At 41.9% G+C, this 25,036-nt stretch overlaps 1 protein-coding gene across 5 annotated transcripts in view; it reads right to left on the bottom strand.

Moving 5' to 3' along the window:
- Positions 1–25,036, bottom strand: part of AMN1 (antagonist of mitotic exit network 1 homolog) — a 145,535-nt gene that overhangs the window by 101,122 nt on the left and 19,377 nt on the right. For 2 of the 5 annotated variants that reach the window (XM_053554207.1, XM_053554206.1), the window contains exon 2: positions 6,448–6,592. The exons of the other annotated variants lie outside the window; for them this stretch is intronic. In XM_053554207.1, the coding sequence (XP_053410182.1) occupies positions 6,448–6,548 (101 nt within the window). In that variant the 5' untranslated portion in view covers positions 6,549–6,592. The remainder of the gene's footprint in view (positions 1–6,447; positions 6,593–25,036) is intronic. 5 annotated transcript variants of the gene reach the window in all.

The raw sequence follows: 25,036 nt of genomic DNA, 5'->3' as shown, positions 1-25,036 counted from the left end.
ATGTGTGTATTTATTTATTTTGGGGATTCATTGAGGGCACAAAGGATTATTAAATCCAATCAGGTTATACTGATTGGATTTGTTAGGTAAAGTCCCTCTTCTAATTGTGTCCCACCCCCAAGCGGTGTGTCATACACTGTGACCCCCATCTCCCTCCCTCCACCCCTAACCTGTTACATTTCTATGTGACATTTATTCCTCGGAGTAAATCAGGAATTTTCTCCTTTATCAGGTGAGTTTTTAACTTTTAGATTTATGCAATCTTTGTTCCTCCCACTTCTATCTGCAAAGTATTAGCCTCTAACTGCTCCTCCCATCCAATCTGATAAATCCAAATCCCCCAAACAGTGGCAGGGCTGCTTATCTACAACAACAAATTCCTCCCTCTTCCAAAAGTTATTCGGACCAACTCTTCCCAAAACTAACTGAAGTTCTACTGACAACCCCCTTCCCCAACCCTAACTAAGGTTTAATAAAATTCTTGCCTCTTCTTTCTCCAGGATAGTCTGTTTTTTAGCTCCTTTGGGAGCCTTTGCAGGCCCATTTTTTAATAAAGGCTATTCTAATTAACGGTATTTGGTTGATTTTTTCCCACACTCATTTACCTGAAGTTGTGGTCCCTAAACCCTGGGCCATGGACTAGTACGTGGACCAGTACTGATCAGGGCCTGTTGGGAACAGGGCTGCAGAGCAGGAGGTGAGTGTAGGGCAAGTGAGGGTGAAGCTTCGTCTGTATTTACAGCTGTCCCCAGTCACAGGCATCCCGCTGAGCTCCACCTCTTGTCAGATAAACAGCAGCATTAGCACAAACCCTACTGTAAACTGCACAGGCCAGGGATCTAGGTTAAGTGCTCCTTATGAGAATCTAATCCCTGATGATCTGAGGTGGATTTTTTTCATCCATGAAAAAATTGTCTTCCTTGAAACCAGTCCCTGGGGCCAAAAATGTTGGAGACCACTGTTCTAAAGCCACACAGCTCAGAAGTAACAGAGCTGCGATTCAGACCTTGATCTTTTAACTACTATACTCAAGTTTTCAACTTTAAAAGTCACTGGTTGACTTGTTTGTTTGCAATTTGAAATGCCTTTTTTGTCATAGACTTTTTTTCTTTTAGAGACAGAGTCTCACTTTTATCGACCTCGTTAAAGTGCCATGGCATCACAGCTGATAGCAACCTCCAGCTCTTGGGCTTAGGCGATTCTCTTGCCTCAGCCTCCCGAGCAGCTGGGACTACAGGCCCCGCCACAACGCCCGGCTATTTTTTTGTTGCAGTTCCACCACCCTCGGTATATGGGGCCGGTGCCCTACTCACTGAGCCACAGGTGCCGCCCCTCTCATAGACTTGATTCCACAGTTGGAAGCCAGCCCTTTCAGCTCTTGTAACTATCCTGAAGCTGCTGTAAGTGGAGGAAACAAAGCAGTAATTAAAGAAAAGATTAGACTTGAGTGAATGGAAGAAGTAGGCTTTGGTAGAGTGACCATATAAATTATTGTCTAATGAGGAGACTTTGAAGAGTGAAGGGTACAATTAATAATTACACTAGAACAAGAGGCATAAACAGGAGCTGTCTTGGGTACATCAGGACACAGGTTCAGTCTAGCCTAGTCTAGATTTAGGTCACAACAGAGTCACTTTGACCAAGTCATCAGTCATCTTAATCCCTTTGAGCCTCAATTTCTTTAATGTAAATGGAGAGCATTAATGCTTCGCTCATAGAGTGGCTGTAATAATGAAATACTGACCCCACAAATCAATTTTAAAAATAAATACAAGCTACCATTTAAATATACTTTTCTTTTTTTGAGACACAGTCTTACTCTGTTGCCCTGGGTAAAGTGCTGTGGCATCACAGCTCATAGAAACCTCAAACTCTTGGGCTCAAGTGATCCTCTTGCCTCAACTTCCCAGGGAGCTGGGACTACAGGTGCCTGCCATGACGCCCAGCTAGTTTTTCTATTCTTAGTAGAGATGGGGGTCTCCCTCTTGCTCAGGATGGGTCTCGAACTCCTGAGCTCAAGTAATCCATCATTTCAGCCTCCCAGAGTGCTAGGATTACAGGAGTGAGCCACCGAGCCCGGCCTAAATATACCTTTTAAAATAATAATTATTACTGGTATTGTTGACCCAAGGATTTTAGTACATTAGACTACAATTGCACCATTCATTACTACTGACTGAAGTTGCTGGTCCTCTGTGACACTCTCCCTATGTAGCCTGTCTCTTAACTGCTATGAGAGGCAGAGAAAGGAAACCGAGCAGTAAGGGGCCATCACCATGCACACCCCAGCCAGAGCACACAAGCCTCTTAGAGAAGCCATTCTATTTCCTTCTAGGAAAATAAAAACACCCCCCTCCCACACACACACGCAAACAAACCCACTTTTTTTTTTTTGAGACAGAGTTTCACTACAATGTCCTCGATACAGTGCTGTGGTGTCACAGCTCACAGCAACCTCAAAATCCTGGGCTTAAGCGATTCTCTTGCCTCAGCCTCCCAAGCAGCTGGGACTACAGGCGCCCGCCACAACACCCAGCTATGTGTTTGTTGCAATTGTCATTGTTGTTTAGCTGGCCTGGGCCGGGTTTGCACCCGCCAGCCTGGGTGTATGTGGCTGGTGCCCTACTGACTGAGCTATGGGAGCCACCCAAACACACATTCTTTAATGTATAAAGTGAGTCAGTGTTGATGAGTAAAACATCAATTTATTATTATTATTTTTTTTGAGACAGAGTCTCACTTGTTGCCCTCAGTAAAGTGCTATGGCATCGTAGCTTACAGCAACCTCAAACTCTCAGGCTTAATTAAGTGATTCTCTTGCTGGGACTACAGGTGCCCACCATAATGCCTGGCTAGATTTTAGAGACAGGGTCTCACTCTTGCTCAGGCTTGTCTTGAACTCCTGAGCTTAGGCAATCCACCTGTCTCGGCCTCCAAAAGTTCTACGATTACAGGTGTGAGCCACAATACCCGGCCGAAACATCAAATTTATAAACCCAAACTTCAGTCATCAACCCAGTCAGAGAACACTTCACAGACCCTCATCACTCAGGAAGTCTCGGCTCACTTTTGATGCGTAATCTAAAATCTGTACTCAGGTTGTTTCATCCTTTAAAACGGCTCAGACTTCTCCCCAGTTCTTCATCCAAGGTGATAGCCCTAATCAGACTCCAGTGCTTCGTAGCCCTCATTGACAATTTTCTTTGTGGTCTTATCTTGAAGAAGAGGCCCACTTCTGCAGTAAGCAGGACGTGCTTGGGGGCTCCATTTCATGCAGCCCCCTTGACCAGCTTCCAATGTGCTCTTGGCTCATTTGAGATCTTGTAGTCTTTTTTTTGAGACAGAGTCTCACTCTCTTGTCCTTGGTAGAGTGCCATGGTGTCATGGCTCACTGCAACCTCAGACTCTTGGGCTCGAGGGATCCTCTTGCTTCAGCCTCTTGAATAGCTGGGAATACAGGCACCTGCCACAACACTCGGCTGTTTTTTTGGGGGGGGATGGGGTCTTGCTCTTTCTCAGGTTGGTTTTGAAATCCTGAGTTCAACCAATCTACCCATCTCAGCCTCCCAGAATTCTGGGATTACAGGCATGAGCCACTGTGCCTGGCTGAGATCTGGTAGTCTTTATGACTGAAACATAATTTTGTTTTCACTCTCTTTACCTCATGCCTGAGAAACAAATATTCAACTTCCTTCTTTATTGCCAATGTGGGCTATTTTCTACCGAACTAAAAACTTCCACATACCCAAGTCTACACAAGCTTTTTTTTATTCTGCGAGGTTTCTAATCCAATGCAGTTATTATTTATAATTCTATGTAAATTCTATGTGGGTTTCCTATACACTATTATAACTCATTCATTCATATATTTAACAAATATTTTTTGAGCATCTAGTGTATGGCAGGCAGTGGTTTAATTTCTTTTTTCGTGAGACAGAATCCTACTTATTGCCCTTGGTAGAGTGCCGTGGCATCATAGCTTACAGAAACCTCAAACGTTGGGCTCAAGCTGGGTGCTGTAGCTCAATGGTTAGAGTACTGGCCCAGCAGACCAGGGGCTATGAATTTGAACCTCGACTAGGCCTGCTTAACAACAACAGTAGCAAAAACTCTTGGGCTCAAGCAATTCTCTTGCCTCAGCCTCGCAAATAGCTTGGGCTACAGAAGCCCACCACAATGCCTGGCTATTTTTTTTAGGGGGGGGTCTCACTCTTGCTTAGGCTGGTTTTGAACTCCTGAGCTCAAGCAATCCACCCGCCTTGGGCTGGGATACAGGTGTAAGCTGCTGTGTCCAGCCCCTCCTTTTCTTATATTTTGTAGAGATTGGGTATCATTATGTTGTCCAGGCTGATCTTGAACTTCTGGGCTCAAGCCATCCTCCCACCTTAGCTTCACAAAGTGCTTGGGTTGCAGGCATGAGCCTGCTGACTGTGCCAGGCCCCTAAATCACTACTAAAGAGAATAATTTATCAATTTCTTAAAGGGGGATTATGTCAAGTCAGAAATTGTGATGAGTCTGAGATGTTATCTTTTCTTGCCTAATTATAGATGGTAGATAGCAGATGATAGATAAATACATACTAGCAGAAACCGTAGGTCTCTGAATCGCAGATCAGAGCTTTATTCACTCACAGGTTTAACCCTAGCCAGATTAATTTAACATTGCTGCATTGTCCCTCATGAGTAACCTTGCAGGCAACACAGTGAAAGATAGATGGATTTAAGTCTCTGTGCATGGTGGGGTCACACTCTAGGAAAGGGACTCTGAAATATGGATCTGAGAGTTCCTATAGAAGAGGGACAACCATTGTGCTCTCCCCACCTCAAAGGAGAGAGAAAAGTCTTTGCTCCCTAAAGTAAACAAAATTTCCTTAGGAACAGAAGGGGGAAAGATCTTGGGTTCTTACCTTTTGGAATCTAAGTTCTGTCACTACTGGAAAGATAAAATCATCCTCTTTGAGGGTTTTCGCTTCTTTTGACGTGTAAATGAAAGGGGAGATTGTTCTCCCTAGGAAAGAGGTGGAGATCTCTAACATGGAGTGTAAGGCTTGTAACTAGAGGTAAGATAAGAAAAATTATTATCCTTTAAGGAGAAGCGAATGGCCCGATAAGGACGGCTGTAAAGAGCAAATATTTCTGGGATTAATAAAAAACAAATGGGGTGGTGCCTGTGGCTCAAGGAGTAGGGCGCTGGTCCCATATGCTGGAGGTGGTGGGTTCAAATCCAGCCCTGGCCAAAAACCACAAAAAAAAAAAAAAAAAAAAGTTCTCATTTTGACAGTTGTTCAGTATCAAGAGATTGGGTTTTGCAGGAACACTGAGAAATGGGGTGGGGTGGGGTAAAGTATTTTCTCACAGGCCACAGTGCAAAATGTTGGAATTGAGTAAAAATATTTGTCTTTGGTAATGTGAACCTCCTTTCTGCCCTTCCTCCCATTTAGTACATCTTTTCTTTGACTTTTGGTGTTCTTATGAAATGCTACCCTATCATTTCTATTTTGGTAGTATGGACCCCTTCCCCCAATTCTGTATTGTAAGATTAGTTTTGCACCATTTTTCCAAATTTCAAAATCCCATACTTCGGCTCGGCGACTTTAGCTTAAGAGGCTAAGGCGCCAGCCACATACACCAGAGTTGGCGGGTTTGAATCCAGCCCGGGCCTGCCAAACAACAATAACAACTACAACCAAAAACTAGCTGGGCGTTGTGGCGGGCACCTGTGGTCCCAGCTACTTGGAATGCTGAGGCAAGAAAATCACTTGAGCCCAGGAGTTGAAGGTTGCTGTGAGCAATGATGCCACAGCACTTTACCCAGGGTGACAGCTTGAGGCTCTGTCTCAAAGAAAAAAAAGTCCCATACTTTGAGGGTAGCTCCTTTCAGCTGGGAGGCAAGCAAACCAAGTCAAAATTAGTCATAAATTAATTATGTACCTTTAGGATTGCAGGAGTTTTTGCTTTTTTTTTTTTTTGTAGAGACAGAGTCTCACTTTATGGCCCTCGGTAGAGTGCCGTGGCCTCACACAGCTCACAGCAACCTCCAACTCCTGGGCTTAAGTGATTCTCTTGCCTCAGCCTCCCGAGTAGCTGGGACTACAGGCACCCGCCACAACGCCCAGCTATTTTTTGGTTGCAGTTTGGCCGGGGCCGGGTTTGAACCCGCCACCCTCGATATAAGGGGCCGGCGCCTTACCAACTGAGCCACAGGCGCTGCCCGCTTTGTTTTGTTTTTAAAAGTAACAAGACCTGTAGGGCGCCAGTCCCATATGCCAGAGGTGGTGGGTTCAAACCCAGCCCCAGCCAAAAACCACAAAAATAAAAAATAATAAACACATTGCCAATTCCTCCTCCCCCATAAAAAAAAAAAAAAAGTAACAAGACCTATCACGTGGATGGGGAGGTATTGTGAAAAATAAAGGGAAATAGAAAACAAGGTTTATGAAAGCCCACCTGTAATTTGTAAAATACCATGTAAATGAAAGAAGATTTATATAATTATGCACTGACATCTGGAAAAGAGAAGACGCTTCATTTTTCTGTCTCTGGTTCATGGGCACAGGATGGCTGCTGCCACTACAGACTCACATTTATATTCCTGGAAGGAAAAAGAATATAAGGTAAGAGGTGAGGCTGGGCACAGTGGCTCGCGCTTATAATCCTAGCATTCTGGGAGGCCAAGGCAGGGTGGATTGCTTGAGCCAGGAGATGGAAATCTGCCTAAGAAGAGCCAGACCCCATTGCTACTAAAACTAGAAAAATTACCTGGGTGTCATGGTGGGCACCTGTAGTTCCAGTACTGGGCAAGCAAGAGGATTGCTCAAGCCCAAGAGTTTGAGGTTGCTGGGAGCTATGATACCACAGCCCAGGACTCTCCCCAGGGAAACAGAATGAGACTGTCTAAAAAAAGAAAAGGTAAAGGGTGAAGGAGGCAAAAAAGCTTTGTCTTTGTATTTAGAAGGAGGCACAACCATAGAGACCACTGGCTTCATCTTATTGCTCAGAACAGCATCACACAACTAGCCCAGGTGTAAAAGAGAATGGGAAAATTAAGTTTTAAAATTGGATACGTGGGAAGTCCTATCCAGTGCAATCAGACAAGAGAAAGAGATCAAGGGTATTCAGACGGGGACAGAAGAGGTCAAACTCTCACTCTATGTGGATGACATGATCTTAGAACTGGAAAACTGCAGGGACTCAACTACAAAGCTTTTAAAGTGATCAAAAAATACAGTAACATCTGGGGATACAAAATCAATGTACACAAATCAGTATCCTTCATATATACCAATAACAATCAAGTTGAGAATCAAATCAAAGACACAATACCCTTCACAGTAGCTTCAAAGAAAATGAAATACTGGGAACATATCTAACAAAAGATGTGAAGGACCTCTACAAAGAGAACTATGAAACTCTGAGAAAAGAAATAGCAGAAGACGTTAACAAATGGAAGAACAGAGGGTGTCGAGGATGAGTGCCAGGTTGGCCACTCCGGCTCGGGCTGGTTACATTTCTTGTGTGTGACAACAAATCAAATACCATAGAACCTTTTTGGGACTTGTCACTGGAATTTCCACAAAGATAACAAGGCAGTGGAAAAGATGCTGCTTCCCAACCATGTCCAGTTACTGAAATGTTGGGCAAATTTACAGAAACTGAGGCTTTAGAAGGAAAAGTCTACATATGTGACCAGTGTAACACAAAGCATAGAAGGTGTTCCTCAAAGTCAGTTGTACTCATGGAAGCCCAGAAACAACTTATGATATGCCATCTACCTCAGGTTCTCAGACTACACCTCAAACGATTCAGGTGGTCAGGATGTAATAATTGAGAGAAGACTGGTGTTCACGTTGGCTTTGAAGAAATCTTAAACATGGAGCCCTATTGCTGCAGGGAGATCCTGAAATCCCTCAGACCAGAATGCTTTGTCTATGACTTATCTGCTGTAGTAATGCACCATGGGAAAGGATTTGCCTCGGGACATTATACTGCCTACTGCTATAATTCTGAAGGAGGGTTCTGGGTACACTGCAATGTACACAAATCAGTATCCTTCATATATACCAATAACAATCAAGTTGAGAATCAAATCAAAGACACAATATCCTTCACAGTAGCTTCAAAGAAAATGAAATACTGGGAATATATCTAACAAAAGATGTGAAGGACCTCTACAAAGAGAACTATGAAACTCTGAGAAAAGAAGCTAAGTATGTGCACTATGGATGAAGTATGCAAGGCCCAAGCCTACATCTTGTTTTATACCCAACGAGTTACTGAAAATGGACATTCTAAACTTTTGCCTCCAGAACTCCTGTCTGGTAGCCAGCACTCCAGTGAAGAAGCTGATACCTCTTCTAAGGAAATCCTTAGCTGATCCAAAGATGGTGGGGCTTTCTTACGATTTGTATATATACTTTTTAAAAGGGCTGACTTACAATTTTGAGCTTCATTGTTTTTATTTTTTACTTATGAATCAGTGCACACTACATTTATACATTTTGTATCTAACTGCAACAAAACATTTTTTTACAGAGTAAAAAAAGTGTAAATATATCAATTGCAGGTAACTAAACTTTTTTCAATTACTTGGGAGTTTTAGTGTTTACCACAGACTGGTGTTACCTCTTTTATATTTTGATGTCTTAATTTGCTCAGATCATGAATTTGTGCAATCCTCTACTGAAGTTCAGGTGTCATCATTTATATATATTTGTTACTTATTTATCTTTTGTAGCTATTTTATATACAAATTCTTAATGGATAGAAAAATTACACCACTAATAGGCTTACCAAGAAAACAAGGCTTTTCTTTCAGGCCACTGGATATTGAAGTCACCTTGGTCCCTCAAAGGGAATTAAACTAATACATCAACGTGTCAGTATCACCTAAATATTCACCGATCACACTGATTGATATTCCTGAGGCTTTGCTCTACAGGACTTAAAACAGATACTACTTTGGCTAGTATAACTTCACTTAAAAATGTATTAAGTTTATTAAAATAATTGTTCTTTATTTGGCATAGTCATACTGTATCTAAATGAAAATGGCAGCTTTACAAATAGTATATTTAAATGAGCTTTGGAACTGTGGACCTTAAAAAATGATGGCTGGGGGCGGCGCCTGTGGCTCAGTCGGTAGGGTGCCGGCCCCATATACCGAGGGTGGCAGGTTCAAACCCGGCCCGGCCAAACTGCAACCAAAAAAAAAAAAATAGCCGGGCGTTGTGGCGGGCGCCTGTAGTCCCAGCTACTCGGGAGGCTGAGGCAAGAGAATCGCTTAAGCCCAGGAGTTGGAGGTTGCTGTGAGCTGTGTGATGCCACGGCACTCTACCGAGGGCCATAAAGTGAGACTCTGTCTCTACAAAAAAAAAAAAAAAAAAAATGATGGCTGGGATTTATGATTTTTGTCTGGCGGCAAACAGATTTGTCCAGATTGTAATAAAGCAGTCATATAAAAAAATCTGAATTTAGCAAACTGGTGTATTATGATGCTGAAATAGTTTTATCTTGGGTATGGGTTCATTTTATCTTTTATCTTATCTGTTTTAAGTCCTGCACCCCAAAGCCTCAGAAATCTTAAACATGGAGCCCTATTGCTGCAGGGAGACCTTTCATAACAATAGATCTCTTAAAGCTTTGTATATCTTGATTTTTAGTTCAAATGAGAAAAAAAAAAACGTGGAGGGCCAAGATAATTATTTAAAATCGGCAACTGGGCTGTCTGTTTATCATTCTCATTTTCCTAAAGCCTGGACTACTTACTCTTGCCAGGATTATGTGACTACTAGGTAGGAGGCTCTTAGATACTAACAGTAGGCCCATACAGTTTTTAAAAAATATTTAAAATTACCTATACTTGCATTTAAAAAGTGTGACCTTGTGCTTCTAATAATTTAGTAAGATCTTTTTTTAAGTTCTACTGCTGCTAACTTATTCAGAAAGGTTAGAATCTACTAACCTCTGTCAAATTGGCTATATAAGATCTTAAGCTCAGTGTTAACCATTGAAACATCATTTCTCCCTTTTTTCTTACGTGGGTTTATTTGCAGTTGAAATCCTAATGAAAGATAATATCCTGTAGAATGCTGTTTGCCATCCATAAGTGTAAACTTGAGAGGGACCTCTACTAGCAAATATTCCTTAAATTTCAAAACAAGTCATCTGGGTCAGCCAGTACTAAAGTGCAATGAGACCTTACCACTGACTAGACAGATCAATTGTGCCAAATATATATCTGGAGTAGTAAATGGCTAGGTTTAAAATTGTTCATTTACTAAACACCTATGCAAGCTGTTATCTCAACTTCCGTACTTATACCTCATTAAAGATTGATGTGGTTAAGATAAAAACAAAAAACAAACAAATGGAAGAACATACTATGCTCCTGGCTGGGAAGAATCAGCATCGTTAAAATATCCATTCTACCCAAAGCGATCCACAGATTTAATGCAATCCCCTTCAAAGTACCAAAGTCATACTTTGAAGAACTTGAGAAAATAGCACTTCATTTCACATGAAACCAGAAATAATTCCGAACAGAAAATACAATTTTAAGAAATAAAAACCACCTTGGTGTGTGTCACACTTTGTGGGGGCAAGACATGATTGCAAGAGGGACTTTACCTTACAATTGCAATCAGAGTAACCTGGCTTATCGTACCCTCAATGAATCCCCAACAATAAAAAAAAAAAAAAAAGAAATAAAAACCAATCTGTGGGCATCACATTACCAGACATCAGGTTATATTACACGTCTACAGTGACCACAAATTTTGTACTGGTACAAAAATAAAGATATAGATCTATGAACAGAATAGAAAAGCTAGAGTTGAACCCAGCCACGTATCGCCATCTGATCTTTGATAAACCAAACAAAAGCATGCACCGGGGAACAGAATTCCTATTTAATAAATGGTGCTGGGAGAACTGGCTAGCCACTTATAGAAGACTGAAATGGGACTCACCCCCTCACCACTGACAAAAATTGACTCTCACTGGATAAAAGATTTAAATTTAAGACATGAAACAGGGCAGCGCCTGTGGCTCAGTCGGGAAGGCACCGGCCCCATATATCGAGGGTGGTGGGTTCAAACCCGGCCCCAGCTGAATTGCAACCAAAAAAAAAAAAAAATAGCCAGGCATTGTGGCGGGTGCCTATAGTCCCAGCTACTCAGGAGACTGAGGCAAGAGAATCGCTTAAGTCCAGAAGTTGGAGGTTGCTGTGAGCTGTGTGATGCCACGGCACTCTACCCAGGGCCATAAAGTAAGACTCTGTCTCTCCAAAAAAAAAAAAAAAAGACATGAAACAATAAAAATCCTAGAAGAAATTGTGGGAAAAATTCTTGACAAAATTAGCCTGGGAAAAGATTTTATGAAGTGAACTATTGGCAATTGCAGCAACACTAAAAATAAATAAATGGGACATGATCAAGCTAAAAAGCTTCTGTCCAGGTAAGAGTACAAAAACTAAAGCAAACAGACAGCCTTTAGAATCGGAGAAGATATTTGCAATCTATGAATCTGACAAAAGGGCTGATAACTAGAATCCATAGAGAACTCAAGTTAATCAACAAGAAAAGAGAAAATAATCCCATGTATCACTGGGCAAAAGACTTGAACAGAAACATCTCTGAAGATGACAGAGAAATGACCAACAAACACGAGGAAAAATGCTCATCATCCCTAATCATCAGAGAAATGCAAATCAAAACCACTCTGAGACATCACCTAACTCCAGAGAGAATAGACCACATCACAAAATCCTAAAACTTGCAGATGCCAGTAGGGATGTGGAGAGAAGGGAAGACTTTTGCACTGCTGGTGAGATTGCAAACTAATACAACTCTGTGGAAAGAAGTATGGAGAATTCTCAAAGAACTGTAACTTGACCTTCCATTTGATCCTGTAATGCCATTACTAGGTATCTACCCAAAAGAACAAAAATCACTTTACCACAAAGACATTTGTACTGGAATAGTTATTGTAGCTTAATTCACAACTGCCAAGATGTGGAACCAACCCAAGTGCCATCAAACCATGAATGGATTAACAAACTGTGGTATATGTACACCATAGAATATTATTCAGCCATTAAAAAGGACAGAGATTTAACATCTTTATCTTTTGTATTTACCTAGTTGGAGTTGAAACACATTCTTCTTAGTAAAGTATCACAAGAATGGAAAAAATAGGCTAGGCGTGGTGGCTCACGCCTGTAATCTCAGAACTTTGGGAGGCTGAGGTGGATGGATCACCTGGGCTCACGAATTTGGGACCAGCCTAAGCTACAGTCAGACCCCATCTTTAAAAATAGTTGGATTTTGTGGTGGACACCTGTAGTCCTAGTTACTCAGGAGGCTAAGGCAAGAGAATCATTTGAGCTCAAGAGGTAGAGGTTGGGCTCGGTGCCTGTAGCTTGGTTGTTAGGGTGCCTGCCATATACACCAGGGCTGGCAGGTTCGAACCCAGCCCAAGCCTGCTAAAACAACAGTGACAACTATAACAAAAAAATCGCTGGGCCTTGTGGTGGATGTCTGTAGTCCCAACTACTTGGGCGGTCGAGGCAAGAGAATCGCTTGAGTCCAAGAGTTTGAGGTTGCTGTGAGCTGTGATGCCTTGGCACTCTACCGAAGGTGACATAATGAGACTCTGTCTCAAAAAAAAGAAGAGTTAGAGGTTGCTGTGAGCTATGATGCCATGGCACTCTACTGGGGATGAATAAGTGAGACTCTATCTCAGAAAAAAAAAAGAATGGAAAAAAAAATGAGTATCCAATGTAATCAATATTATGAAACCAATATATGAACAACTACATACCCACATGAGAGAAAAACACAAGTATTTTCTAGTGAGAGGGAGGGAGGGAGGGAGAGGGGCTGATCGGCAAGTTCTCACCTAATATGCACAATGTAAGGGTGCTCAGTACACCTGGGTGAAGGGCTCAACTTCAACTCCAACTTTACCTTAGAAATGAAAACAATGTAACCTAAACATCTGTACTCTCATAGTAACCTGAAATTTTTAAAAAATTGGATACATGGCTAGTTCAAATAAAATTAGAGTTCTTTTTATTTATTTATTTATTTTTGAGACAGAGTCTCACTATGTAGCCTTTAGAGGGCTGTGGCCTCACAGCTCAAGCAACCTCAAACTCTTGGACTCAAGCGATTCTCTCTCTCTTTTTTTTTTTTGTAGAGACAGAGTCTCACTTTATGGCCCTCGGTAGAGTGCCATAGCATCACACAGCTCACAGCAACCTCCAACTCCTGGGCTTAAGCGATTCTCCTGCCTCAGTCTCCCAAGCAGCTGGGACCACAGGCGCCCGCCACAACGCCCGGCTATTTTTTAGTTGCAGTTCAGCCGGGGCCGGGTTTGAACCCGCCACCCTCGGAATATGGGGCCGGCGCCCTAACGACTGAGCCACAGGCACCGCCTGACTCAAGCGATTCTCTCGCCTCAGCCTCCCAAGTAGCGGGGACTACAGGCGCCCACCACAATACCCGGCTGTTTTCTTGTTGCAGTTGTCAACCCACCAGCCTCGGTACATGTGGCCAGCGTCCTACTCACTGAGCTACAGGCGCTGAGCCAAAATTAGAGTTTTATTAGGAAAAAGAGGGTGTGTGTTTGTGTGTGTGTGTAGCCGGGAAAGGGAATACTATTGAGTAGGCAGCTAACAATACTAGCTCCTATTTATAGGATAAATAGTGAGAATTTATCCTATAGTCATACTCACTGTGGCAGAACCTGATGGTGCCCCCACCCCCACCGCCCAGATCCCTGGAGAGCCCAGCTACCATTTTGGTGTGCCCATCCTTCCAGCAGCTGTGGGTGCTGCTTGATAATGTTTGCACCTGTTACCCCAAAGCAGGGGCCGTAAATGATTAGAGCCGCCTGGACCTTAAGTTCACGGGAGTTATGTATTGTGACTCTATCTGGGGGAGGGGGGTACAAATGTTCGGGTTCCTTGCCTCAGGGCAGACAGATTCCGTTTGCAGTTCGTGGTCTAGAGCGCCCCTCAGTCTGACCCAGACTCCGCCGAGAACCACATTCTCGCTTTACTTTCTCCTCCTTTCCTGTCTTGCTTGGGTCTCCCTCTTAGATTCTCTTTACCGGACTCGCCAACGAATCACGTGCGCGGGATAGGGAAACAGACCAAAGACACGGAAGTAGGAGGCGACCCCTAGCGCCGCGGAGCCTGTAGGTTTCTGCGAACGCTGGCAAGTCTGGGGGAATACAACCTTACAAGCCGTGGGGGGCCAGACGCGGTGAAGTGCGGCAGTGAGGCCCCGACTCCAGGTCCCAAAAGGTATTTATGGAGATTCAAACAAAGAAGTATAAGGGAAGAGTTACAATAAAACGTTACGCTGCGTAGGAGGATGTGCAAAACATGCAGACTATTTTTCTGGCTTACTTTACTTTAATATGGGGAACGCATATTCACACACCTGCTGTTTAATGGTCTGACTGGCATCTGCCTGAGCTATTTCTGCCTAGCTAAATGATTCCTTTGGTTGTGCGTACGTTTGCAAGTGTTGCTGCAGACCCACACGCCCTATTCTTCCCTGTGCATGTGACTATAACTTTGTTACCGTTACACATGCCTAACTAGTGTCACAGGTCAGTAACTTTTGCGACTGCCCTGGACATCCTGTTTTCTATGTGTATCTTGAGGTGTCTTTTTTTTGAGACCGGATTTCACTATGTTGCCCTCGGTAGGGTGCTATGGCGTCACAGCTCACAGCAACCTCCAACTCCTGGGCTTAAGGGATTCTCTTGCCTCTGCCTCCCAAGTAGATGGGACTACAGGCACCCGCCACAACACCCGGCTATTTTTTGTTGTAGTTGTCATTGTTTAGCTGGCCCAGGCCGGATTCGAACCCGCTATCCTCGGCAACCGCTGTGCTGTGGGCCCCGAGCCCTTGAGGCGTCTTTGTTACGTTTTTCCCCACACATATTTTTTATGGCTCCTGATGTTTTACTTAATCACAGTCACATAGCAAGCAAACAAATACAAGGTTAAGCATAGTGAGAATTGTAGTGATTACACCTTTCTCCACAATCATTAACATTATTTCATAAAAGATAGCTAGAATTTGTTCACCCACAGATGTACAAAATGACACACACAAAATTACCCATTGTTTCATTATTCATAATAGGAAAAGACTGTTAAATTGAATGCCCATCATTAGGATACTAGTTAAAGCACAGCAGTTGCATATAATGGAATATTTACATAGCTGCTAAAAAATGAAGTCACTAAACTTAAACACATTAGTTCCCTAGGACAGAAACCTTGAGGAACAGGGTGAGAAGTAAACTTTCACTATTATCTATTGTTCCCTTTTGAATTTTGAACCTTTTCTTTTTTTTGAGACAGAGTTTCACTTTGTTGCTCTGGATAGAGTGCTGTGGTGTCACAGCTCACAGCAACCTCAAACTCCTGGGCTTAAGTGATTTTCTTGCCTCAGTCTCCCAAGTAGCTGGGACTACAGGTGCCCGCCACAACACCTGGCTATTTTTTTTAAGAAATGGGGTCTCGGGCGGTGCCTGTGGCTCAGTTGGTAAGGCGTCAGCCCCATATACCGAGGGTGGCGCGTTCAAACCCTGCCCCGGCCAAACTGCAACCAAACTGCAACCAAACTGCAAAAAATAGCTGGGCGTTGTGGCGGGCGCCTGTAGTCCCAGCTGCTCAGGAGGCTGAGGCAGGAGAATCGCCTAAACCCAGGAGTTGGAGGTTGCTGTGAGCTGTGTGAGGCCACGGCACTCTACCGAGGGCCATAAAGTGAGACTCTGTCTCTACAAAAAAAAAAAAAGAAATGGGGTCTCACTCTTACTCAGGCTGGTCTTGAACTCCTGAGCTGAAGCAATCCACCTGCCTCAGCCTCTCAGAGTGCTAGGATTACAGGCGAGAGAGGATTAGAGGCGAGAGACCGTGCCCGGCCTGAATTTTGAACCACTTAGATGTAATGTATATTAAAAAAACATAAAATTGGCATTAACATTTAATGTAGACTAAGCAAATAAATTTGATACCTAAGCGAAACTTTTTAAGTACCCGAATAGTCTCTTTTTTGTGTGTGTAGAGACAGAGTCTCACTTTATGGCCCTTGGTAGAGTGCTGTGGCCTCACACAGCTCACAGCAACCTCCAACTCCTGGGCTTAAGCGATTCTCTTGCCTCAGCCTCCCAAGTAGCTGGGACTACAGGCGCCCGCCACAACGCCCGGCTATTTTTTGGTTGCAGTTTGAACCCGCCACCCTTGGTATATGGGGCCGGCGCCTTACTGACTGAGCCACAGGCGCCTCCCCCGAATAGTCTCTTTTACTTTCATTTTTTTGAGACAGAGTCTCACTTGGCACCCTGAGTAGAGTTTGCTGTGGTGTTATAGCTCATAGCAACCTCAAACTCATGGGCTGAAGCAATCATCTTGCCTCTGATTTTCTATTTTTAATAGAAACAGGGTCTTGCCATTAGCTCAGGCTGGTCTCAAACTCCTCACTTCAAGCAATCACCTGCCTCAGTCTCCCAGAGGGCTAGGATTATAGGTGTAAGCCATCATGCCCAGTGCATCAACAATTTATTAAATGATGACATGTTGAAATCACGAGCTCTTAATGCCACAGCCAAAAATTGAGGCCATTGTTGCTTAACAGCGCTACGTTTTCCTGCGGAGGTATGAGACTTAGCCACTCATAATCATGACATCCATGGTTGGTAATGTGTAAAAGAAAATAAATGCCTCAAAGGTTTTGTTAAAAAATGACCATAGGGGCCAAGTGTGGGTGGCTCATGCCTGTAATCCTAGCACTCTGGGAGGCCAAGGTGGGTGGATCACTTGAGCTCAGGAGTTGCAGAGCAATAGCTAGACCCCATCTCTACTAAAAAATAGACAAGCTAGCAGGGCGTGATGGTTAAGTACCTGTAGTCCCAGCCACTCAGGAGGCTGGTGCAAAAGGATCACTTGAGCTTACGAGTTTGAGGTTGCTGTGAGCTATGATGCCACTGCACTCTAGTCTGGGTAATGAGTGAGACTCTGTCTCAAAAAACTAATAAAAATAAAAATTTTCATCTTTAAATTTTATTTGGAAGTAATTAATTGATAATAAAGCTAGTGAATAAAAATTTAATAAGTAACAGCATATTATCACACAAATTACCAATTAATTACTAAAATGGGTAACTTACAGTAAAAGCACCAATTGATCATTGCTAATACCACCAATACTGAATGAACTGATATTATTTTTTTCTGATGTAACGTGATGAGATCATGACATCTCTTACATAGTTTTTGAGCCAAAAATGCAAAATCTGAATCTAATCACAAGGAAATACCAGAAAGCCCAAATTGAAGGACATGCTATGAAATTCAAAAGATCAAATCATTCAAAAAAAATTCAAAAATGTTAGTATCATGTAAGATGACAAAAAGCTAAGGAATTTTTCCAGATTAAAGGAGAATAAAGGGCCAGGCGCAGTGGCTCATGCCTGTAATCCCAGCACTCTGGGAGGCCAGGGCAGATGGATTGTCTGAGCACTGAAGTTGGACACCAGCCTGAGAAAGTGAGAGACCTCATCTCTAAAAATAGAAAAACTAGCTGGGCATTGTGGTGGAAATCTATCCCAGATACTTGGGAGGCTGAGGCAAGAGGATCACTTGAGCCCAAGAGTTTGAGGTTGCTGTGAGCTATGATACCGTGGCACTCTACTCAGGGCAACGAAGTGAGACTCTGTCTCAAAAAATAAGTAAAGGTATGTAAAGGGATATGGTAACTTCTTCTTTTTTTTATAAAGAAGAATTTTCTTTTTCTATAAAGGACATTATTGGAACTATAGGAGAATTTGTGTTAGAGATTATGGAAGATGGCTGGGTATGGTGGCTCACGCCTATAATCCTAGCACTCTGGGAGGCTGAGTGGGGTAGATTGCTTGAGTTCGGGAATTCTAGACCAGCCTGAGCAAGAGTGAGACCCTGCAAAAAGCCTGCAAAAATAGCCGGCTTTCATGGTGGGTGCCTATAGTCCCAGCTACTTGGGAGGGTCAGGCAAGAGGATCACTTGAGCCCAAGATTGAGATTGCTATGAGCTATGACACCATGGCACTCTACCAAAGGTGACAAAATGAGACTCTGTCTTATAAAAAAAAAAATTATGGAGGATTAAATATAGCTATAGATTATTTGTATCTCTTCCTGAAAGGAGGTGGGGTCTATTTATCTACCTCTTTAATCTTGGGTTGGTCTCATGACTTGCTTCAACCAATAAAATGCGGAAGTAATCTTATGTGACTTTGAAATTTCAGCCTGAAAGTGTCCTCTGTTTTCTGCTTTTGTTCTCTTAGAATTCTGCCTGAGACTACCATGCAAAGAAGCAAAGAAGTCTAAGCCTCCTGGCAGATGAGGTTCATTAACCAAGGTACATTAACTGAGTGCCAGGTGTATAAACAGGGGTGTCTTAGAGCGATAACTGTAGCCACCTAAGTAATTCTAAGTATGACTGGCCCTCCCCCAGCTGATTCCAGGCCAAATTATAACCCAAAGAATTATGAACAATAAATGGATGCTATTATAGGTTACTAATTTGAGGGTGATTTGTTATACAACAAAGGCTAACTGAAACAGACATATCAGAGGTCAGTCAGCTGCTTGGGTAGGGGCTCATAACATGAAGTTGTTAATTTGAGTCATCAACTTACAGCCTGGTCCCCAGTTCTCAGATATGAAAATTTAAAATTGTTAATGGTGCAGAATTGATCAGATTCCATGTCTACCATGATAATCAAATGATTCATGATAACCAAATTCTTAAGAAACTATATAAACCAGGAATCTATTAGAAGAATTTATAATGAAAATTGTATATTTCTTATGTCCTCTATTTAGATAAGTGGGTAGCATTTACATAACCAGTTTACATAAAGGAGGATGAATTAGAGTAAGAGCAGTTGCATTGTTTGAAGAAATACTTTATCCAAGCTAAAATGAAGTAGATCATTCTTATATCCTACGATAGCATGTAAGTATGAAACCATCAGTATTTGTGCCCACCGTAGTAAATTCCTCTGAATGTCGTCATTATGTTATCAGTGTCAAAATCTTGCTCTCTGGTTGTTTTTTATTTGCCTCTTCTGACCTTTGTTTTGATTACAAAATTTATTTGGCAATGTAAAATCAATATTTTAAGTTTAGAACCTAATTGGTATATTGAGTTCAATTACATTCTAGTCTTTTGTAACACAGTTTGGACAAATGGGGGAAAATTCCATTCTAATCCTTTCTCTCTGATGTTACACTCCAATTACCTTAATAGGTCTTGAATATTTTCAGGTATTTTTATTTCATACGTGTTTGCCATTTGTTTTTTGACTTTGTTAGTCATTATCATAGTTTTGTTTAGTAGTGAAATTTATCATTAATACAAAAATCTCTTTGAGGTTTTGTGTCATACTTAGAAGTATACCTTAGACATGAACCTCTGGTTGTTGGAAATAGATTTTCAAGGAGAAACTTTTATCCCATGCTAAGCACTGTAGGAGTAAGCTAGTTGACCTGGTAACAAAACACATGACCTCCATAATTAATAGAAGAACTCCTGAAGACAGTGATAGGCAGGAACTTGAACTTGTTTTGGAGAAAAACAAGTTCAAGTTCCTCATTCTTGATCTATGAAACAATTTTTTTGGTTCACATTAGAAATAGTTGTTTCACCAGTTTTTGTTTTGTTTACTTTGGCAGAGTTGGGGAACTTTGCTCTGTTTTCTGTGACAAGTTTCCAGATATTTATCTGGTATACTTATAAGAGATTACTGTGCCTTCAGAATAATTTTATTTTTATACCCAAAGAAAAATAAAATAGCATAGGGGTCTCATTGTATCTGCCACTTAATTTAATTTGTTGTTATCTGTTTGTGTTTACATAAGAATAAAGGCCTTTTTGTAAAAGGTAAATGATTTAGATTTCAGAGAGACTTGTGATAACTCTATACACTCTGATGAACAACCTCAAAATTTCACTCTCTTGCTATAAATATACATAGATGTATATTTCAGAGAGTAAATGACTTATATTTCAGAGAGACTTAAAGTAACTCTATGCACTCTGATGAACAACTTAAAAATTTCTCCCTCTTGCTATAAATGTACATAGGTCAACTTAAGTTTACAATCTCTAGTCACACCTAAATTTATTATCTTTAATTTTAAGGTCTACTATTTCTTGTCACAAAAAAGTAAAATCTGACTGACCTTACAGAAAAACATACATGAACACAAAATTGAGTAAAAAAAGAATAAAAGCAGATTTCAGGTTATTTTTGTGTATATTGCCATAATTTTTTGCAGCATGATGTTCTAATGATATTTCCTTTATTTTTGTATTTATAAATATGCGATACTATACTGTAAAAAAGTAATGCTATATGTTCTACATTTCATATTCTTCTTATTCTTTTTTAACTTTTTTTTTTTTTAGAGACAGGTTGTCTTTCTGTCCCCCACTAGAGTGCAGTGGGTATCATCATAAGCTCACAGCAACCCCAAACTCCTGGGCTCCAGGGATCCTCCTACCTCAGCCTCCTGAGTAGCTGGGACTACAGGCAGACACCACCATACCCAGCTAAGTTTTTCTATTTTTAGCAGAGAAAGGAAATATCATTAGAACATAATGCTGCTCGCTCTTCCTCAGGCTGGTCTCCAAGTCCTGAACTCAAGTGATCCTTGAGGCCTTGGCCTCCTGGAGTGCTAGAATTTTTAAGTGTGACTCACACCCCCCAAAGAGATCTTACTCATTCTTTATGGCCTTTATGCCAATAAAATGGATCTCCACTGGCTTGTTACAGGAAATTCCCTGAATAATAGAGAGAAAATGCCCCCAAACTGAGATATATCGGAGAGACCAAAGAATGACTCAGAGCAGTCCAGCTTGGTGAGTAAGATGAGTTTAGTAAAGGTTGCTTGAGAGGCTACTTGCTCCTGGGCAGCACAGGAATTTCTGGCCTAGGAGCTTTAACTTCCATCTGCCCACCCTGTGGTGTTGCCTAAATCCCTTAGCGATGAATGATGCAGAGCTTTTACATTTATCACCGCTTGTTTATAGTGACACAAACACAGCATGTGCAGTAAATCATTATATAACTCCTGTTAGGTGGAGATTTTCATATTACTATTAAGAAAAGGGCATTATAAGATACCCAAAGCAGTTTTAAAGCAGTCAGGTCTGGCCTGAGCCCACTGTTTCAGGGTAAGGAGGGGCTGAGGCCAAGAATGTGCCAAACACTTTTCCTGGGCCCAGTACTTGTCTTCATACTAGCTTAATCTACTTTGTAACAATTTTGCCCTTTTCTTTCTTTCTTTTTTTTTTAAGAGATGGTCTCACATTATTGCCCTTGGTAGAGTGCAGTGGCGTCACAGCTCACAGCAACTTCTAACTCCTGGGCTTAGGCAATTCTCTTGCCTCAGCCTCCTGAGTAGCTGGGACTACAGGTACCTGGCACAACGCCAGGCTGTTTTTTTGTTGCAGTTTGGCCAGGGCTGGGTTTGAACCCACCACCCTCGGTATATGGGGCCAGTGCCGTAGCAACTGAGCCACAGGCTCTGCCCCTCTTTTTTTTTTTTTTTTTTGAAACAGAGCCTCACTATGTCACCTTCAAATAGAATCTCACTATGTCACCTCGGGAGAGTGCTGTAGCATCATAGCTCATAGCAACCTCAAACTCTTGGGCATTCCTTTGCCTTAGTCTCCTCTCCCAAGTAGCTGGGACTACAGGGTATTTATTGTTGTTGTTCTTGTTGTTGTCATTGTTTAGCAGGCTCAGGCTGGGTTTGAACCCACCAGCCTCAGGGCATGTAGCCGGCACCCTAACCACTGAGCTACAGGCACCAAGCCAACTTTGTAACAATTTTGCTGAGCACTCAGGGCCGGCAGAGCACAATGTTTCTGTTATGTGGTGGGAAGCTTGCATATTTCCCTCAGGGCAGCATTTTGTTTTTAATAGGAGCTAATGAAAAGCTTGGCTTGTCAATGTAAGCCAAAGCCAAAGAAGTCTTGGAACGAGATAAAGAATATAATCTTCTCCTCTATGGCACATCAAGAAAGATATCTTTCTGAGATATAAAACTTGTTCAAAATATTTAATTTTGCAAAATGTTTAATGGAGGATATTCACAAACTTCCTTTTTTTTTTCTTTTGAGACAGAGTCTCACTATGCTGCCCTTGGTAGAGTGCTGTGGCGTCACAGCTCACAGCAACCTCAAACTCTTGGGCTTAAGTGATTCTCTTGCCTCAGCCTCCCAAGTAGCTGGGACTACAGGTGCCCACCACAACGCCCGGCTATTTTTTGTTGTAGTTGTCATTGTTGTTTAGCTGGCCTGGGCCTGGCTCGAACCCGCTAGCCCCTGAGTATGTGGCTGGCGCCCTAAACACTGAGCTATGGGCACCAAGCCATCTTCTTTCTCTATGCAATATGGAGAGTGGTGTGAATGTTCATAACTGTTCTCATATGTTCTGTTTCATATTATTATAATCTGTCTTTCTGCAAAAAGTCTTAAAAAAAAAAAAAAAGACTTAGAACTTAGTTGCCCTGTTGTTGAAGATAATCTTTGGAGGCCTCTCTGCTTCTTTGCCTGCTTGCCCTGGCAGTAGAGGCCCATTTGTCCAATGGATCTTGCTCCGTAAGCCTCTATCTTTACTCTTATTCTGTAAACCTATCTTCCTTTTCCTTAATAATGTTTGTTTCATGCTTGCCAAAAAAGGAAAGATACCCAGTAATGGGATTGCAGGATCAAATGGGAGGTCTGGCTGCAGTTCTTTGAGGTTTCTCCATACTTCCTTCCAAAAAGGTTGTACTAGTTTGCAGTCCCACCAGCAGTATAAGTGTTCCCTTCTCTCCACATCCACGCCAGCATCTGCAGTTTTGAGATTTTGTGATGTGGCCCATCCACGCTGGGGTTAGATGGGTGGTTTTGATTTGCATTTCTCTAATAATTAGGGATGATGAACATTTTTTCATATGTTTGTTAGCCATTCATCTGTCTTCTTTAGAGAAGGTTCTATTCATGTCTCTTGCCCATTGATATATGGGATTGTTGGCTTTTTTCATGTGGATTAATTTGAGTTCTTTATAGATCCTAGTTATCAAGCTTTTGTCAGATTCAAAATATGCAAATATCCTTTCCCATTGTGTAGGTTGTCTCTTTGCTTTGGTTGTTGTCTCCTTAGCTGTACAGAAGCTTTTCAGTTTCATGAAGTCCCATTTGTTTATTTTTGTTGTTGTTGCAATTGCCACGGTAGTCTTCTTCATGAAGTCTTTCCCCAGGCCAGTATCTTCCAGTGTTTTTCCTATGCTTTCTTTGAGGATTTTTTTTTTTTTTTTTTTGTAGAGACAGAGTCTCACTTTATGGCCCTCAGTAGAGTGCCGTGGCATCACACAGCTCACAGCAACCTCCAACTCCTGGGCTTAAGCGATTCTCTTGCTTCAGCCTCCCGAGTAGCTGGGACTACAGGTGCCCGCCACAACGCCCAGCTATTTTTTGGTTGCAGTTTGGCCAGGGCCGGGTTTGAACCCGCCACCCTCGGTATATGGGGCCTGCGCCTTACCGACTGAGCCACAGGCACTGCCCTCTTTGAGGATTTTTATTGTTTCATGCCTTAAATTTTAGGTCCTTTATCCAGCTTGAATCAATTTTTGTGAGTGGAGAAAGGTGTGGGTCCAGTTTCAGTCTTTTACGTGTAGATATCCAGTTCTCCCAGCACCATTTATTGAATAGGAAGTCTTTCCCCCAAGGTATGTTCTTATTTGGTTTATCGAAGATTAGGTGGTTGTAAGATGTTAGTTTCATTTCCTGGTTTTCTATTTATTCCAAATGTCTATGTCTCTATTTTTGTGGCTAGATTTTTTAATATTAACAAAGAGTCTGAGTCTTACCTAGTTAAAATTAACAACTAGCAAGAGAATCTAGCAGCATTAATTGAAAAATATTTTATGTGAATTATAAGAGCAATTCACACTTGTATCCATGATGCATAGTACAGTATAATAATGTGTTTTTGTTAGTCTAGAAGTGATAACCTGCAGGTCCCAGTGCACCTGGAACATAACATCTTTATCGAGATATAGGCATACCTCAGGGATATTTTGGGTTTGGTTCCAGACAACTGCAATAAAGTAGATATTGAGATAAAGTGAGTCACATAAACTTATGGGTTTCCTAGTGCATGTGAAAGTTGTGTTTATATCCTACTGTAGATTAAGTACATAATAGCACTATGTCTAAAAAAGTGTGTATACCTTAATTAAATAATTCTTTATTGGTAAAATTGCTAAAGATCATCTGACCTTTCAGCAAGTTGTAATTTTTTTTTGCTGGTAGAGGGGTCTTGCCTCAGTGTTGATGGCTGCTAACTGATCATGGTGGTGATTACCGAAGGTTGGGGTGGCTGTGGCAATTTCTTAAAACAAGACAACAATAAAGTTTGCTGTTATCAGTTGATTATTCTTTTCAGAAAAGATTTTTCTGTAGTATGCAGTGCTGTTTGATAGTTTTTCTGTTTTTGTATTCTTTTTTTATTTTATTTTATTTTTTTGAGACAGAGTCTCGTTTTGTCACCCTTGGTAGAGTACCCTGGCATCATAGCTCACAGCAACCTCAAACTCTTGGGCTTAAATGATTCTCTTGCCTTAGCCTCCCAAGTTGCTGGGACTATAAGTGCCTGCCATAATGCCCAGTTATTTTTAGAGACAGGGTGTCACTTGTGCTCAGGCTGGTCTCAAACTCATGAGTTCAGGCAATCCACCTGCTTCAGCCTCCCAGAATGCTAGGATTACAGGCGTGAGGCACTACGCCTGGGCCTGCTTTTGTTTTGTAGCGACAGAGTCTCACTGTTGCCCAGGCTAGAGTGCTGCAGGGTCAGCCTAGTTCAGTATAGCCTCAAACTTGTGGGCTCAAGTGATCCTCCTGCCTCAGCCTCCTGAGTAGCTGGAACTACAGGTACTTGCCATAATGCCTAGCTGATTGTTTCTATTCTTAGTTGAGAC

Source organism: Nycticebus coucang, chromosome 12, assembly GCF_027406575.1.
Source record: "Nycticebus coucang isolate mNycCou1 chromosome 12, mNycCou1.pri, whole genome shotgun sequence".
In the NCBI taxonomy this organism is placed as follows: domain Eukaryota; kingdom Metazoa; phylum Chordata; class Mammalia; order Primates; family Lorisidae; genus Nycticebus; species Nycticebus coucang.
Note: the sequence above shows the minus strand (reverse complement) of the source record. Positions and strands in the feature narration are given on the sequence as shown.